Source organism: Echinops telfairi, unplaced genomic scaffold (genome assembly GCF_000313985.2).
Source record: "Echinops telfairi isolate 266 unplaced genomic scaffold, ASM31398v2 ScPeMD7_2291;HRSCAF=2852, whole genome shotgun sequence".
Classification (NCBI taxonomy): Eukaryota; Metazoa; Chordata; class Mammalia; order Afrosoricida; family Tenrecidae; genus Echinops; species Echinops telfairi.
The window spans coordinates 31063005-31080145 of NW_022106189.1; the positions used below are offsets into that span (position 1 = coordinate 31063005).

The window sequence follows — 17141 nt, forward strand, 5'->3', positions numbered from 1 at the left end:
TCCTACATATAGTACAGTGTTGGTAGTATCAAAAAGGATCAACAAGCTTAATAAAGGGCAACTCTGTATTGATGTAAATGCCTTTCAGATTGTAGACTGTTTCTGTGCTTTAAACTTGCCAGTTAATTCAAAAGAATAAACATAGCTGGTCTTAACTTTTTATTTGGAAAAGTGGTCAATCCACAGAGCGCACAGATGTAGTCTTGCCTTCAGTCACCCATTGCTATTGCTCACAAGCACACGTGTGCGCACGCGCACGCACATTTTGGAAGTAAGTTGCAGAGACCCTGATTGCCGTTTGTAAAGACTTTGAGGCCATCCCCTGAGAACGAAAACCCGCTCCAGCGTAATCGCACCACCGTTGTCGGTGGAAGAAAGTGAGCAGGCCCATGACCTCTGTCTGCAGCGCCAAGTCACCTTTCCTCAGATGCCTTCGCATTAGCTGCTGCTGCCCTCAGCCTGCGTCCTTCCTATGCTGGGAAGTCACAGAGCGGACTCCAGTAGTTCCTGAGGGTGCTGCTCGTGGGCAGACATACCATGGCCACTGCTCAGAGCAGGGTCTCTCTGGACCACTGGGTGAAGGCTGTTGGCAGCGGGCTGCTGCTCGGCAGAGTGGGCTTGGCAGCGCCTGCACAGACCCCTCCCCGGGTGCCACTGGAGGACTGCTGCTCTGAGCACCTGAGTCAGCGTCCATCCCGTCGTCCTCAGCAGCCCCTGCAGATGAAGGTGCTGGCGTTGCCCTGGGGTTCCTGGGTGGGGACCCTGCTCTCATGGCTGATCCTGCTGTTTCAGTGGCGGGACCACTGGATGCAGTGTGTGTACTTCCTGGCACGAGAGGAGCCTGTGGTGCAGGGTTCACCCCTCTGCCTGGTGGCCCACCATGACGACTACTGTGTGTGGTTCAGCCTGCAGAGGCCCAGGTGCGCCCTGAGTGCTGGGGGTACAAGGCGCAGGAGGGGTGGGGGGAGGGAGCTTGGAGACTGTCAGGGGCCCCCGTGTGCAGGCTTTGGGGGGGGGCAGGTGGGTGGCTTTGTGTCTGCATAGAATCAAACAAGGACAGAGGGCTGGCACTGGCCAGACTGATGCCCATCTGTGTGACCCTGAAGAGCTGCCTGCACTTGCTAGCTCCCACTCAGACATCTGGCCGGGGGCCTGCTAACCCCCCACCTCGGGTTGAGAGCTAATCCCTGCACTTGTGTTCCCCAGAGCCTGAGTGGGTCCCTGGGGCCTTCCCAAGGCCCTCCCATGGCACCCTGTGTCTTCTTTTCCTGGCCTAGCCCCGAAAAGGAAGGGGCCAGCTTCCACCAGGTGCGCCCCATCTGTGACTGCCAGGCTCACCTGCTCTGGACCCGGCCTCGGTTTGGGGAGCTCAACGATCAAGATAGGACGGATCAGTACGTCCAGGCCCTGCGGACGGTAAGTGGCCAACACTATGGGGCTGCAGGGGCCTCTGTCCTAGGAGCCCCTGCTCATGATTGGTCAGTTCTCCCTGGCCTATTGACTGTCTCTGGGGGCTCTACCAACTCCTGGGGTGGGCACTTGAGCAGATACAGACCTCCGTCCTGCGGCATCTGCAGGGTCGGTCCCCTGAGCAGGCCTCTCTTAACCTAGGACACAGTTGTCCCCTGAAGTCCCAGGAGCCGTGCATATGTGCACAAGCCTGCATTTTCAGGAGGATCCAAGCTATTGTAGTCTGTAGGGACTGTGACCTGGGACAGGCTCCCTGCCTTTGGGAGGCCAGAGACTGCGTGAGGCTTGGCTGTCAGGCCCCCACATGTCTGTTCCCTGATGTCTGTGGGTAGTCAGGCAGGGAAGAAACGTCTCCACTGTGGACTGGGAGTCGCTGTCTGGATGGCCAGGCTTTGAGAAGGGTGAAAGGGGAGGGGTCTTCCCTAACGCTGGGGCTGGGCCAGGGAGGGGAGGAGATAGGTGGGTTTAAGGGTGGGGGACTGCGTGGGGAGCAATGTAGATTTTGCTGGGCTGCGGGGGCGGCTGGGAGACGGAGGTTGGGGTTGGTGGGACCGGGAGAAGGGAGTGTTCTGTCGGCTGCTGGCCACTTCCTGGGCTGCTGACCACTCTGTCTTGAGAAAAGCTGATGTTCATCCTGCAGGTGCTGAAGCCAGACAGCATCTGTGTCTGTGTCGGCGACGGCAGCCTGCTCCCTGTGCTGGCCCGGCACCTGGGGGCAGAGCAGGTATGAGGCCAGCCCCTGGGGTGGGGGCCTGCGACCAGTGTGGCCTGCGACCAGTGCTCCAGGCACCACCCTACCCTCGTGGGGCCTGGGCACCTGGGGCTTCTGGTGATAGCAGGAGCCCTGGCGATATTTGGCGGGGGAGGTGCTGAGTGCAGGCTCCAGCTGAGCCCCACCTGGAACGACCTGCCTGCCTAGAGCAGGGGTGCCTCCTGGGGAGCGCACTCTCACATGCCTGGCCCTGTGTCATCCTCAGGTGTTCACCATAGAAAGTTCAGCAGCGTCTCACCGGCTGATGAGGAAGGTAAGGGGGACCTGGCAGCTGCTCCTGGGTTTGGGGTAGGTCACTAGAGCAGCAGCTGCCAGGACATGAGAGCTGGTTGGGGATCCTTGGCTGTCATCAAAGTAGAAGCAAATGTTTTTGTGACCAGACAGGAAAACTGAGCCTTCCCTGTAATAGAGTGATGTCAGGGGTGGGTCTGGAGGCCCAGTATGCTGGGAGTCAGAGCGGGCACCCTGGGGCAGTGATGGGCATGCTCTTCTCTGAGCTGCAGGCCGGGCAGGAGGCCAGGCAGGTGCACTCACCGGAGAAATATCTTCTGCTGGTGCAGCGTTTGGGTGGGGGTGGGGTGGGATGGTGTGTATGTGTGCCTCCCCTCCACCCCCCACCCCTCATTCCTTCTGGGTGAAGATCACTTGGAGCACAGGAAAGCCTCCCCCATATGATTGGCCAGGAGTCTGCGCACCCATGAAGATGCTTTCAGAGGGAAACAATGCTATAGGGAAGAGGCAGTCTTTTACTGTTTGTTTCCTTCAAGATCTTCGAGGCTAACCATCTGGAAGAGAAGATCAACATCATAGAAAAGCGGCCTGAATGGCTGACGTCTGCAGACCTCGGGGGGAGGAAGGTGAGTAGCAGGTGCTATGCTGGTGCCCCGGGCTGCGCTCCAGTCGACCCGGCTCTGGCTTCCAGGTGGGCAGCTTGTCTTCCTCTACCCTTGGCTTCATCTCCCACTCCACGCGCCCCTCCGCAGCACACCTGTCAACACCCTTTTCTTTTGAGGCTTTAAGATAAGACAGCCTGTTCCAGGTGGTCTCCTTGCTTTCTGGAGGCTGCTGCTCGGTCTCCTTGGTGGCTTTCTCTCTCCTCTTGTCCCGTCGATGGCTGGCCTGTGCCCTGGTGCTCTGTTCACAGCTGCCCTCTCTGTCCAGTCCCACACCTGCTTTGGTATCCCCAAACCCACGTCTTCCTGGAAGAGGCCTTGCTACCTTCTTGGATTTCAGTCTCCTGCCCAGTTGGCTCTCTGACTAGCCCACTGCCCACCAAGCTGGATTTGCCTCAGCAGAATTGAACCTTCCCCCAAACAGTCTCAAGGGATGTTTGACCTGCCTGTCTCCAGTGTCACCCCGTCTTGCGTTAGAACACTCCTCTGTCCCCGAGATTTCCCTGCAGTTTGTTGGGGTCAGGCACCAAATCCGGGCCTTTACCCAGCCCCTAGGACCCCAGCCCCTGCCCCCGGCCACTGGCCACTCCTGGTCTGGCTTCTTTTACCCAGCCTACTGTTGGTGATGTTCACCCAAGTTGTAGAGTGTGTTTGGTTTTGTCTTTGGGTATTTTTGCTGAGTGAGTAGTCAGGTGTGACTGTGCCCATTTTGTTTTATTTCGTAGTTCACGGATGTTAGCTATTTGGATGCTACTATGGACATTTACCTATAAAGTAGCCCTTTTACCTTATGGATGAGGTTTTATAAAATATTTTAAGATACTTAAATACAGTACTGCCGAATCATTGATTTTCTTACTGAGTTGCCAGCTCTTTATATCTTATAAAATCTGTAGATTGTCTCCCCCCCACCAGCAGTATAGTTTCTTTGGAAGCATAAACTCTTTTAATGGAATCCAGTTCACTATTGTGAAGTTTTATGGCTTAAGCCATTGATGTCCTAGCTAACCCAAAGCCACGTTCCTTCTATATTTCCTTGTAGAAGGTTTATAGTGTGAATGTTTATATTTACATCTTTAGCCCATTTTAAGGAACCCTGGTAGCCCAGTGGTTGAGCACTTGGCCGCTAACCAAGAGGTTGTCGGTTTGAAGCCCCAGCCACTCTTTCTAGAATGGCGTGGTTTGCCCCGCTGAGACGCAGCCTTGGGACCCTGGAACCTGTTTACAGTCCCTTTTGCTTTCACCGGAGTGACTGATCTGGGGTGGGGGAGTGTGGGGTGGGGGCTTGGGTGGGATGCAGCTGCATTCTTTTGGGCATTGCTGCCCAGTCTTCAGGCTCCCTTTGTTAGAAAGACAACCCCCCCACCCCACCCCCCTATTCACCCGTATGCTCCGGTGCTCTCTGACCATCTGCTTGGTGCTGGGGCCCAGTGAGGAGAGACTGTCATGACAAAGCTTGGATGGGCTCTCCAGGGCGCCAACTGTGCGCTCCTGCCTGGCTACCACCCGCACAGCCCTTCCTCCCTCTGCAGGCCTGGGTCTCCATCTCTTCAAAGGCTGGTGTCAGCCAGTCTGTTGATTGGCTGAGGGAGGGCTGCCTGGGCGTGGGAGTGTCCTGTGGTACTCTGCCCTCTCTCCTTTGCTGAACTCTGACACCTGTGCTGCTTCTCGCTCCACCCCAGGTCTCCCTCCTGCTGGGTGAGCCCTTTTTCACCACCAGCCTGCTGCCCTGGCACAACCTCTACTTCTGGTACGTCCGGACCGCCGTGGACCAGCACCTGGCCCCGGGCGCAGTGGTGATGCCCCAGGGTGCCTCCCTGCACGCCATGGTCGTGGAGTTCAGGGTAGGTCGCCACCAGGGACCACGCTATCTTGGCGAGAGCTTGGGGGCCGCTGGGCCTTTGATTTCCCATGCCAGCACACTGGCGTGCCTGTCAGTAACCTGCCAGGTTCACTTGCCGCCACCTGACATCAGCAGTGCGAGCGCTGTGTGTTGTCCTTTCACAGTCGTGGCTTATCAGGATAATTAAAACATGGCAATTAAGCGTTGCGGGGCCCGGGCTGTGCTGCCGACTCTGCGCTCATTAACAGCCTGAGCTCCTGTTGTTGAAAACATTCCGAGACGGGAGAGTTGGCTTCTTTATGCAAAAAGAAAAAAAAAAAGGGTGAAAAGCTTCGTTTTTTCTAATCAAAGCAGAACCGCCGTCACAAAGCCATTTTGATAAAGGCCTTTTTATTAAAGGATTTTTGGAAGATTTTAACCTGAAGCATAGAGTGAGTCTCACTTGCTTTTTGATGAAAGGCTTTGTCAGTCAGTTGTTTGCGGCTCCGTGGCGTCATTTCTGGGCCCTCTGCTTGTCATTTGCCTGATTAGGTCTGGTTCCCGATGGGTGGGCAGCCTGGCCATTCCCAGCTCCGGTTCCCTCTGGGAGAGGCCACCTCTTACTCCTCACCCCTTGCCAGCTCTGCTACTGCACCGGACTTGGGGAGTGGCTTAGCCATTTTCTCCCGGAGGTTCTGGCAAAAGACCTTGCAGGGGAAGGTCCTGGGTGGTGCCAGTCATATGGGCTCCCTCAAGTCTGCTCCAGAAACCAGCCTGGATCATAGGCACCTCTGAGTCCTTCCGCCTCAGGCTCTCAGAAGTGGGCCCAGGGCTCTTGTGGTGATGTAGCCCTGTGTCCTGGGTGGCTAGAGTCTGCTTGCTGTCCCACAGACCCTATAATGGGTACTGGTGACACTGTCCTCCCCTCAGGACCTCTGGCGGATCCGGAGCCCTTGTGGGGACTGTGAAGGCTTCGATGTACACATCATGGATGACATGATCAAGGTAGGCAGGCTGCCACTCAGCAAAATGTCCCTCCCATCCCACGTGGCCACAGATCTGTGACAGGGACAGCCTCCTGCCCTCCGGGTAAGCACTCGGGTCACGTGCAGGAGCGTCCTGTGTGCAGTGGGCCCACCCAAGCACCTGGCCCTGACGGAGTCCAATCTGACCTCAGGCAGAAGCACTGAGTGGGGAGGTCCGTGGGTCACCACACCCCTAGAGCCACCTTGTCAGCATTCTCTGTTGGGATAGTCTTTCTGGAAGGCAGTGACGTGACCTCTTTTCTGGGCCAGTCATTTTTATTTGGGGAACTTTGTCGGGATTGGGATAGAACATGGAGGGCCAGGACTGGGAGGGTCACCATGATGTCGTGTGTGCAGTCGGTCTTAAGAGGCAGCACCCTCAGTGTCAACAGCAGGAGTAGACTAGCCATGAGGACCTGAGTGTCCCCAGGGCCGGGGCAGTCTTCGTGCAGGGAGAGCAAGACATGTGCGCAGAGAAAGGTGTGCAGCAGAGTTGGTGCCCAGGGAGCTGCAAGTGGCTTCCTGTGTGAGCGCTTCCTTTTGCCTCTCTTTCAGTCCACCTTTCTCCATGGCAGACGGAGGCAGCTTCCGTAAACACGTTTAAGAAAGTAAATCCAATGTCTTATCTGCTCCTGGCGGGAGTGGCTGGCTGCTCATTTCTAGAAGGCCGCTGCCCCTTTGTGAGCCTGCTGCTGCCTCGCAGGCTTCTCCGTCAGCCTTCCCTCGCTAGTGGCCTGGTTTTGTCCTTCTGCCCTCTGACCATGTCTGCTTCTACCCTGAGTGCTGACCAGAGAGCTCAGAGCAGCGGGCTCACCAGGGGAATGTTCCCAGGCCCTTTAATGCCCCTCCGGTGCTCCCTGCCTTCATCTTAGTGCCACTTACACCTGACTGCTCAGCTAAAGAGCCCACACCCCCTGCCAATAAGGCGACTGTTGAGGTGGGGCCTCCATCTAGGCGGCTCAGAGGCTGGAGACCTCTCGGCTGCCAGTGGTCAGCAGCCGTGCTGAATGAGGGTGGGAGAGCCAGGACTTTCTACCAGGCAGGCATTTGGTTCTCAAAATTGCTCAAGAGATAGAGGCCTTGCTACCACCCCATTTTAAAAGGGGCGGCTGAGGCTGTCAGAGACGAGGTGATTCCCCGAGGTCATAGCCAGTGCTTGGCTGCAGGGCAGAAGAACCAGGTCTGCCTGTGGGTGGTGGGAGAGCATGGAAATCTGTCCCCCCTTCTCCGTAGCGTGCCTTGGACTTCAGGGAGAGCCGGGAGGCCGAGCCCCACCCCCTATGGGAGTACCCCTGCAGAGGCCTCTCAGAGCCCCAGTGCATCCTGACCTTTGACTTTCAGCAGCAGGTGCCCCAGCAGCCTGTCCGGGCTGTGGGCTCCCTCGAGCTGAGGAGGTGAGTGTGGGCGGGATAGGGGAGACCTGCCGGGGCAGGTGGCCATTGTTCCAGCCCTGCTCTGGTAGTCTGGTGGACCTGAGGGAAATGAAGGCGGGAGCACCCCGAGGGTGAAGGGAGGGGGCTTGGCTATCATCTCCCCACTCATGGGCCAACGGATCTCAAAGCACTTGGATCACAGCTGCAGAGGTGTATGTGGTTACCATGGTTACCCAGTGGTCCTACACTGCCCTATTCTGGGAAGGAAAGCTGCTGGCCAGTAGTAGGGGGCTGCATGGGGCAAACTTGGCTCCCTGCAGCTCGTCTTGGGAAAGGACCATTCTCTTTCCTCTGTCAGCCTCAGCAGGCTCTCACCCGCCAGCTTTTTCTGAGGGGGCTGTTTCCAGGTGCCTGTTGGCTGCAAGTGGGAAAGACCAGGGCTTGGGTGAGCTGAGGCGCCTGGGCCCTGCTCCATCTCTTGTGACTGGGTTCCTCTTTCCGCACAGGCCTGGCAGGAGCCACGGGGCAGTGCTGTGGATGGACTACCACCTCACCCCAGACAGCACGGTCAGCACTGGCCTCCTGAGGCCCACAGGAGACGAGGTACTGTTGGGAGAAGATTCTGCCCCTGGGCTTTGGGTGCTCCTGTCAGGGGTTCTTGAGGCCTGCAGTGACTCCCAATTGCCCAAGCACCTTCTTGCCACCTGGGCTGGAGGCTGCTCGGGAAGGGGCCCTGGCTACCTTGTGCCTGCTCTTCTCACAGGGGCACTGTTGCTGGAACCCCCATTGCAAGCAGGCCGTGTACTTCTTCAGTCCCATCCTGGACCCCCAAGGACCGCTGGGTGGCCCACAGACCATCACCTACGCTGTGGAGTTCCTGCCCCACAATGGAGATATCACCATGGATTTCAGACTCTCGGATGACCCTGGTGGTGTGCCCTCACCCGCAGTTGTTGGGAATAAAGTGGCTGAGGGTCCTTGAGCCTTGGCTGGCATGTTTCTTTCTGCGAGACAGGCTGCTCCTGCCTCCAGGTGCATGTGCTCAAGGGCTGGGAGTTCACCGTGGGGGGAGGGGGCGGCAGAGCCCTAGCTTCTGGGTCAGGGGTGCTCTGAAAGCCTGGCAGGCAGCGCTGCCACTCCTGAAGGGCTGATGTCAGGGGTGGGGTGGGGAGGAGGGGTGTTAGGTCGCCGTCCCTTTGGGCAGTGCCGGAGGCAAGTGTGGTGTGGACTGAGGAATGTTTTCCAGGTCCTTGCCTTCCTGACTGCAGCTGGAGGGTGGGCCAGGTGGGGCAGACATGGCCGAGGCCAGAGGAGCCTGAAGAATTCGAGTGAAGGTACAGGTGTCTGTGCCTCCCATTTCCAGCCGACTTCTCCAAACCTGTCCTGGGCACCGGGTGGGTGCTGAGAAGGCTGCTGCTCAGAGGGAAGTTGGGTGCTTTTCCTGAGAGCAGCCAAGGGAGCCGACCACTGGAAGTAAGTCCTCCTTCCCCTCACTGCCTCTGTGGCTCATAGAAGGACCCAAGGCCTACTGGGGGGCAGCCCAGTGCCAGCCCGCCTCCGAGGAAGACCAGAGGGTCCAAGGTCACAGCTCTGATCCTCACCTCGAAGCTTTGGCTGGCTGCCCCACGGTTCCCCCAAATGACCCAGGCTCTCAGCATGTTGGGGGCCCACTCGGGCTACCAGCTTCCTGATGCAGGCGGGCACCACAGCCCCCCCCACTCCATGCCACCCAGCCCCAGCTTATCACAAATGGCGGAGACGGCAGCTTCAAGCCTCACAGTTTTATTTTCTCCTTGTATCCATCCATCCTTTCAGCACCAATAAAGGAAAAACACTCCTCCTTTCAAAAGATTATAGCAGGTGTAAAGAATGTTTTCTTCAAGGGAAGAATCGTCTGGATATGTATTTGCTAATGTGTTTACCAAAACCTTAAGTGTGCTTGCCCTATAAAACCCCTTAGATCCCGTGTGGATACAATACAGAAAAAAATACAGAAATTAAAAAAGTGTGGTTTTTTTTTTCTTTCATTTTTTAAAACAGTATCTCTAAATCTCAGCAAGTTAGTACAATAGTTAAAAAGCATCAAGATTAATAGTCATACTCAAAACCCAAGGTGTTTCGGACAGATGAAATGGACGGTTCTCCTTCCTCAGCTGACCCTGCACCCCCCCGGCTTCTCGGGCAGGCGCAGGGCCTGAGGGGAGAGGGGGGGGATCTGGGGTGGAGCCTGCCTCCTCCAGGCCGAGATGGCACAGACTTTGAGATCCTGGAAATGTTTTTGTTTTTTAAAATCAGAACTGGAGAGCCTGGCTGCACCCAGGGTCCGGGGTGATGAACCATGGCCATGGCCGCTGTGCTAAGGGACCGTGAGGAGAGCTGGAGGCAGGGCGGCCTGCCCAGGATGCCGGGGACTGGCTTGGCAGAGGCGACCTATTACCACAAGGTGGCCAGGCACAGGGAGGTATGACTTGCCTAAGGCCGCCCTGTGATGGGGAGGGAGGGAGGGAGGCAGGCCCCCAGCCCCCTTTGGGCTGGACAGGACCTGTGCTGCTGCAGTTTGGGGGGCTGGGCCTGGCTGCCTCTGTGGACACAGCCACCTCGAAGCTGAGGGCCCTGGCCATAGTCCTGGAGTTGTTCCAGTGAGCCCATTGTGCTAGCTAAGCAGAGGCCAGACCTGGGGAGGGTCGGACTGCCTCCTGGCTTGGACTCGGAGCAGGGCTGGGGACCGGGCAAGGTTAAGTGTCCTTGGCAGCTGGCCCCCAGGCCAGATAGGGCAGATAAGCCTGTGTCATGGTGCTCTGTGCCCTACCTCCCAGCCTCTGTTCGTTTGTGTGCCCCTCCCGCAGACCTGGCATCAGGCTGTCTGCTTGGTCCCCTCTTGCGGCTCAATAGGTGACAAGGCACAGCATCAGCACACCAGCACCAGGAGGCTCCCGAGTGGGACCCTGGTGCTCCTTCCCCAGCCTTGCTGGGCAGAGCTGGCTCAAAGCCAGGCTGGACACGGTCAGGGCGCTGCAAGCAGTGGGGTGGGGTGGTGGTAGGGACATGCAAAGAACCCAGGTCAGAGGAGCTTCCCACCTCAGGACGATGGAAAAGCGCCCCCTTTGTGACTCCTCTCCAAAGGGCAGTGGCCCGTGGCCAACAAGGGTGGTTGGGTTGTTGGCAAGCTCGGGGTCACCCTGGTCACATGAGCGGTAGACCTGGCTTGTGTCCCCGACAGCAAGCAGTACCTCGCCTGCTCTGGCCAGCAGCAGCGTTTGGCTTGGCTCCTCACCCCGAGTCTGCACCCAGTGAGTGGAGTGGCCGCAGGTTCCTGAGCTCGCAAAGCCCCCAGGAGGGATTGGTCACGGACCAGAGGGGGCCAAGCATCAGGCTGAGGAGGGCAATGGGTTGGTTCAGCTACAAGAGAAGCAGCTACAAATCAATGTTGTCAAAGTCAGAGGCCCCTCCACACTGACGTTGTGAGTTCCCGCCTATAAAAAAGTGGGAGCCCTGCCCGCATCTGTGTTATGGCTCCACCTCCCAGGCTTGAGCAGAGGGGTCCTGGGGGCGGGGGAGGGATCCTGTCGCAGGAAGAGCTGTGACTTATAGACCCTTCACAGTGAAGGGCTTTGTGGTGTTTTTTGTTTGTTTACTTACTTTTAAAATGTGATCCCCCTTGAACGCAAAATCCCGGGGCAGAGCCCTGCTGTCGAGGACACAGTCCTCAGGCCCGCTGGCAGCCCTGAGCCCCGGGGGTGCTTCTTTGGCTGGTTCTGACTGTTTGGAGTGTGGCCTTGGGTGAGGCCGAACGAGGGTCTGTGGCTACGGCGGATGCGGGGCATGCAGGCAGCGTGCGTGCGAGGGAGCAGGCATGCAGACACATTGGCAGCAGATACAAACAGGACCCCTGGACGGAGCTGGAGAAAAGCTATACAGAGTGCGGACCATGCCCCGGCCTGGCCCACGGCCTCCACACTGGGTTGTGCTGTAGAAAATCCCGTTTGGAAAGAATGGCACTGGTTAGCCGGCAGTGTCTGGCCCGCCCCACCGTCCCTGGGAGCTCTGAGGGCAGGCAGGACCGCCGCGCCTGGCTGAGGACCCCAGCTCTGGAGGGGATGTGGCCCAGCCAGGGGCACAGGCTACAATTCCAGGAGCTGGTACGGCCCTCTGCACAGCGGGCGGCGAGAGGCTGGTCTAGGCTGCCTCGTCCTCGCCTGCGGACACCGTCAGCCGCATGGCCACTGGTAGGTGGTCTGTCAGCCCCGCTAGCTGGGAGATGAAACTGAATTCCTCCACTTCCTGTAGGGGGAGAGGAGCATCCTGGTTAGATGCAGACCTACCCCACAGGGGAGGACAGGGCAGTGGGTAGTCCCCTCCACTTACAGCCTTCAAGTCAGGGCCCAGCCCCTCATCCCCGTGCAAGATGTAGTCGATGCGCCGGCCGTTGCCCTTCAGCAGGTCCTTGCGCCCTTTCTGGCCAGGGCTCTTGCTCGGGGGGAAGACCAGGAACTCCCGGCGGCCTTCCTCGCTCTCCAGAACCCTGTTCACACAAGACAGGAGGTGAGCGGAGCCCCCAGTGGGGAGCCGGCCGCCCCAAATGGGGGAGAACCAAACTTCTAGGCCTAAGAGATATCTCTCCCGTGAGGCCCCCAAAAGGGAAACTGAGTCAGGGCCTGCAAATTCCTGGCTGGTTGCGGCCTTGGACCACTGTAGAGCAGACTTGGGTCTCTGCCCTGGTTTCTTTCCTTAGGCCCCAGGCGGTGTTCCAGGTTGGCAGAAGGCAGGGGACCCAAAGTGTTGGGCCCCAACCCACAGACTCAATGAGAGTGGCTGTTGTGGGCCCGGACACTGGCCACGGGCCACGTGAGCAGAAGCTGAGCAAGATGTCACCCAGAGGCTGGCACTGGTGTGGCCAGGGGGGGGCTGTGCAGGGTGGTGGGGGCGGGGCAGTGGGGAGCACTATATCTTGATTCTGATTCTGATTCCTGGCCTGGCCCCTCCTGCCAGCCTCTCCTCAGGAATCCAGCAGGGCTCCCCAGATCAGTCACCTGAGTGCTGTCATAGGAACCCTCGCTGAGTTGGGGTGGGGTGGGGTGCCTGGAAGGACCTCTGCAAGGAGCTTTTTGTCACCGTAAGTGTTGACGGGATACTGCCATAGCTCTAAAATGTACAGTTCATGACTGTCCTTTGCCTCTGATAATTAATTCTAGTACCAGTAATCTGACAGATACTAAAAGTCATTTTAAAGTTATCTATCATAAAAAGACCATTTTCTCGGCATAGGATGATATTTCCAATTTAGCCTCTAATCTAATTAATGGGCACAGATTGGCTTCGAAGCGCCATCTCAGGCTGTGTATTATAAAGCAGTTCTGCTGGGGGGCCTCCACCCTGGATCCTTTTTGGAATCTCATTAAGATCCAAGATTCGGGAAAGAGGTTTGGCTGGGAAGGACTGCTGACTCTGAGAAGGCTTGGCAGGTGCCAGCTTTCTTTTAATTGTCTAATCGGTGAGCATGGCAACCAGCTTTGCAGGGTCCTGGCAGCAAGGGCCCCTTTCCTGCCGGCTGCCCAGGGAAGGTCAAGCTCTGGCACTATTAGCCCGGCCCAGACTATGGGGGCCTCCAGAGTCCCCCCCATCCTGGACCCAGGAGGTGACTCCCACGGTGCTGGCAGCCACGAGCAAGGATACCTACTTCTGCAGGTTGTCGGGGGTGCACACGTCCTCCTCGTGAAGATTGGTGTCCAGCAGGGTGCCTGCAGGAAGGGCAGAGCATCACAGGCAGGACCAACCAGCCTCTTGACCACTGTCTGTCAGCCTGTGCCCATGGGGTACAGCCTCGGAGCCCCATGGACCCCCCAGTCCCTCCCAGCCTGCCCCACCCCAACTCACCAATGGCCCATGACTTCTCCTCCCCAGGGCCCAGGCGGCAGGGGTCCTTGTAGCGTGTAAACAGGGAGTGTTGCTGCTCCAGCTTGTCGTCTGTGGGAGGGGAGAGTCAGGTCTGCTGAGCTGATGTCTTCCCCGAGGCTGACAGACTCAGCCACCCTTCACAGCTGGGGGGGTGGGTGGGGGGTGGAACGGGCACTGGTCTGTGTCCCTGGGCCCCTGGTCTCAGCATCCCCACTTCCTGAACAATGGACCCACATGCCTCCGTGGGCTTCCATTTGTCCTACCACCCCACAGAGCCAGAAAACCTGTCCCAAGACCCCCTGGGAAGGAGGACAGGGTGCTGATGGAGCTGGTCACCTGCCCGACCACCCTCAGTGCCCAGGAGCCTAGCACTGGACTCCTTGCACCCCATCCCCAGGCCCCAAACAGCAGTGTGACCATGTGATCACAGAGCCAACAAAACCTAGCTGACGCTGAGCTTTTAGACTCCATCCTAGGACTATGGCGACTGCTTCCCGGTGTGTGAGTCGCAGCTGAACCACTTACTGACTGGGTGACCTTGAGCTAGCTGCTCCCCCTCTTTGGGCCTTCCCAGTCTAGCTCTGGGGGTGATGAGGGGCGTTGGGGATCCTGGGCAGAGCGGGGGCAGAGCACTGAGTTGGCTGAGTCTCGGACGGGAGGAGGGGCGTGGCCTCACCAGATGAGCAGTTGTCAAAGTTGAAATCTCCACAGATGACATCAAAGGCCACCAGCTCCTCGGGGTTGGCCGTGCTGGGCGAGGAGGTAGATTTTCGGAAATCAGCCAGCCAGGACAGCAGCAGGTCCAGCTGCTCACAGCGGATGGCGCTGTCCACTATGGGCAGCACCAGAAACGGTGGTGAGGCTGGGCCCAGGCCTGGCCCCCCTTGCTGGGCGGTGACCCCACCCCAAGGACCTCATGGCCGGCCTACCTGCTGGGGCCTGCAGGTGTGTGCAGGAAATGTACCCGACGATTCTTTGGTCCTGAGGTGTGCATCCCACCTGCACCTGTGTGGGAGCGGGGCCGGTGTCAGCCTCCACACCTGGTCCTGGACAAGGTATGTGGGGGATGCCCACCAGCCGCCCTGCCCTCCCACATAAGGCCCAGGCCCAGGCTGGAGGCAGACAGGAGAGGTGCTATCAGCTGAGGGGACAGTGGGCACCGATAACCACCTTGGTAGATGGCCTATCTCCACATGGATGTCACCCTGGCACCAGTCTGCATCCTGCTGCGAGGGCTCCTCCCTCCCTTTCTCTTCCTTTCACAGGCCCTGTGTTGTGGTTGGAGCTAAAGGAGATCGTAAGAGCCGTGATGACCAGGCTGAGGGCCCTCCAGTCCCCTGACTGTGGCCACTGACAGAAGCTGTGCCAGGAAGGTTCTTCAGCTGGTATGCTCTCCAGGGCCCCCTCCTAAGAGGTCTCAACCTCTCTGGGATTCAGCCGCCTTCCTCAAACATTGCCAGTTCATGCCAGACCATGAGGCCCGTACCCGGCGGCAGCCCCGGGGAGCGCTGGCTGTGCTGGTCCCAGGCCGAGGCCATGCAACACCTGCCCCGCAATGGCATGAGCGGCCCCAGTCCCTGGACTTGTCACAGCCATGCCACAGGCCACCACAGTCGTCGGCCAGTGCTGTTCTCTTCATGAATGGTCTCCGCTTTCTTCATCATCTGCTGGGCCCCTTTCCCAGCAGACGCCATCTCCCTGTCTTAGTGGGCAGGCGACAGAGTGATGATGGGTGACATAGCCCAGACTGGGGACTGGTTGTAAACTCACGTGTTCACCATTTACATCTTGCCCAATTTTCCAGACTAACCCTCAGCCTAATGTCACCACCTCCATCCCTGGAATGCCTGGTGAAAACCACATCTCACCCAGGCCTCCTGTTGCAAAAACAACACATTTACAGAACTGCAATGCCCCAAAAAGACACGAGGTGGTGCTGTCACTCTATTTCTCAGGCAATAGCCTTTCTCCTCTCTAGTAACACAGGAAAACAACAGTGTCTATGACCCCCAAGGCAGTACGTTGTTGGGTCTCATAGGATTACTCCAGGGAGACCATTTTAATGCACTGAGGCCAAGAGACCTTTAATAATCGACCAGGGTCACAAAGCTCCAAATGGGGAGGCAGGTTCAATTGGGTGTTTGCTGCCTCACACTAAGGGTCTCATCTTCACACTAGGCTGGCGGCCTCTGCTCTGAGCTGAGTAGAGTGGGCACAGTGTGAAATGAGATGTTGCCCGGTTGTGGCCAAGTCTCCTTTCTCTCCCTGGCTGCTGAGCATCTCAGCGCCTCTCCACTGCCTCCCTCGTAATGAGCTGTGTGACCGAGTAGGACCGCTTCACTATCTGTGGGGCCTCATCGACTGCTGTCTGGTGTGGTCAGAGCGCAGAGCCTTGTATTTTTCTAGCAAAACAAATAGTCCCACTGAGGGGCCTGGGGGCAGAGACAGCAGTAGCAGAGGTTTCCAGAATTAGGCTTGTTCTCATGTGACCCAAAGTGTGGGGTGAGGAGTCAGGGGGGCAGTGGTCTGAGGGTGGGGTCCAGTGGGGGCTGGCAGGGTTCGGCTGTGTGCCCCAGGCTCTGGTCGCAGGGAAAGTTCAAGAGCAGGGGCCAGTCACCGGAGACCGATGTTGACTGTGGGGGAGCCAGCAGTCAGGGGAGCGAGGTAAAGAGAGGACATGGAGACAAGCCTGCCTAGAATGGCCTCTGAGCCATCTGTAGTCAGTTGGGAATGAGAACCTGAGAAGACAGCCCCTTCAAAGTCCCTCGGGCTGCTGAGGCAAAAAGATATCTGTGGCAGAGCACACTGAGGAGTCGTGCGCCCCAACAGGGAGGTGCATCTGCTCAGAGGGGGAGTCTAGTCCACTCTGGCATCTCACACTGAGAACCAAGAGCCAGAGCCCCACTTGCCTGCCACAGTGACAGGGTCACCCTGGGCCTCCCTGGCTCTGGCCCGAGTGGGCACGCCAGTGTTCTCCTGGGCAGATGGACAGTGAGCTGAACCTCCCCATGCTAGAACTGTAGCCTCATGCTGGGACTCTAGCGGGGACCTGAGACATCTGGAGGGAAATGGTTCCCAACCCCGGGCAGGCCTGTTCCCACAGCCTCTGCCGAAACTTCTACTTTCTCATGTCTCATGGGGAAAGAGGGCCCCCTCACCCCTAACAGTTGCTGCCTGTGGGGACAGAAAGCTCTGTTCTGCATTAGATGGCTAAACAACGCGTCAGAAAACTCGGGAAGCACTAAGGGCAGCTTTTGGATGGAGAACAAAAAAGCTGACACTACAAGCGTCTCAGGCGCAGTAGAAGAGAATGCATAATGACCAAATTACCACAGTCTAAAAACTCCTCCAATTGCCTTCAAATTAGCACAAATAATTATGATTCTCTTTAATTAATGACTGTGCAAGTAGAGCGTCGTGCTGGTGGGCAGGGTGCCTGGCAGGGCAGCCAAGTGACAGCAGGAGAGGGGCCCAGGTCAGGCAGCTCGTGACTTGAGGGAGGACAGGCCTGGAGGCGCGGAGATTGGTCTGGGCTGATCTCCCCCACCTCCTGCTAAGGGGGTCCCTGTCTCTTCTGTCCCCTCGCCTGCATCATCATCACCATGGCCTCATCACTGCCATCACTACGAGAGTTCAGCATTACCAAAGCTGAAGCTTGGAGTCCCAGGCTTGCCCGCCACTCCCCACCCTGTGTGTAAGTATGCACTGTTCCCCTACCGCCACCACCACCCGTGGCCGATGGGAAACTGGTGGGTGTGCTGGGTCTGATGGGCCCCATCACCTTAGCTCTTGGCCCCATGCTGCTGCTTCTCCTCCTAGAGCAGGGCCTTTGGCTCAGCCCAGGAAGGCTTTGGCTCTCCTTGCAATGCCCCCCCTCCCCCAGGGGCTGCC

The 17141-nt window shown here is 57.9% G+C and overlaps 2 protein-coding genes across 2 annotated transcripts in view; one reads left to right on the forward strand and one right to left on the reverse strand.

Moving 5' to 3' along the window:
• PRMT7 (protein arginine methyltransferase 7) overlaps positions 1–9209 on the forward strand; it is a 25849-nt gene extending 16640 nt beyond the window's left edge. The window contains exons 9-18 of the mRNA XM_045293916.1: positions 793–920; positions 1278–1416; positions 2111–2194; positions 2448–2495; positions 3010–3099; positions 4818–4979; positions 5888–5962; positions 7216–7376; positions 7862–7958; positions 8119–9209. Of these exons, the coding sequence (XP_045149851.1) occupies positions 793–920; positions 1278–1416; positions 2111–2194; positions 2448–2495; positions 3010–3099; positions 4818–4979; positions 5888–5962; positions 7216–7376; positions 7862–7958; positions 8119–8337 (1203 nt within the window). The 3' untranslated portion in view covers positions 8338–9209. The remainder of the gene's footprint in view (positions 1–792; positions 921–1277; positions 1417–2110; positions 2195–2447; positions 2496–3009; positions 3100–4817; positions 4980–5887; positions 5963–7215; positions 7377–7861; positions 7959–8118) is intronic.
• Positions 9122–17141, reverse strand: part of SMPD3 (sphingomyelin phosphodiesterase 3) — a 23264-nt gene continuing 15244 nt past the window's right edge. Inside the window, exons 3-8 of the mRNA XM_004704820.2 lie at positions 14180–14362; positions 13927–14082; positions 13230–13319; positions 13033–13093; positions 11721–11877; positions 9122–11636 (exon numbers count right to left, since the gene is read on the reverse strand). Of these exons, the coding sequence (XP_004704877.1) occupies positions 11532–11636; positions 11721–11877; positions 13033–13093; positions 13230–13319; positions 13927–14082; positions 14180–14362 (752 nt within the window). The 3' untranslated portion in view covers positions 9122–11531. The remainder of the gene's footprint in view (positions 11637–11720; positions 11878–13032; positions 13094–13229; positions 13320–13926; positions 14083–14179; positions 14363–17141) is intronic.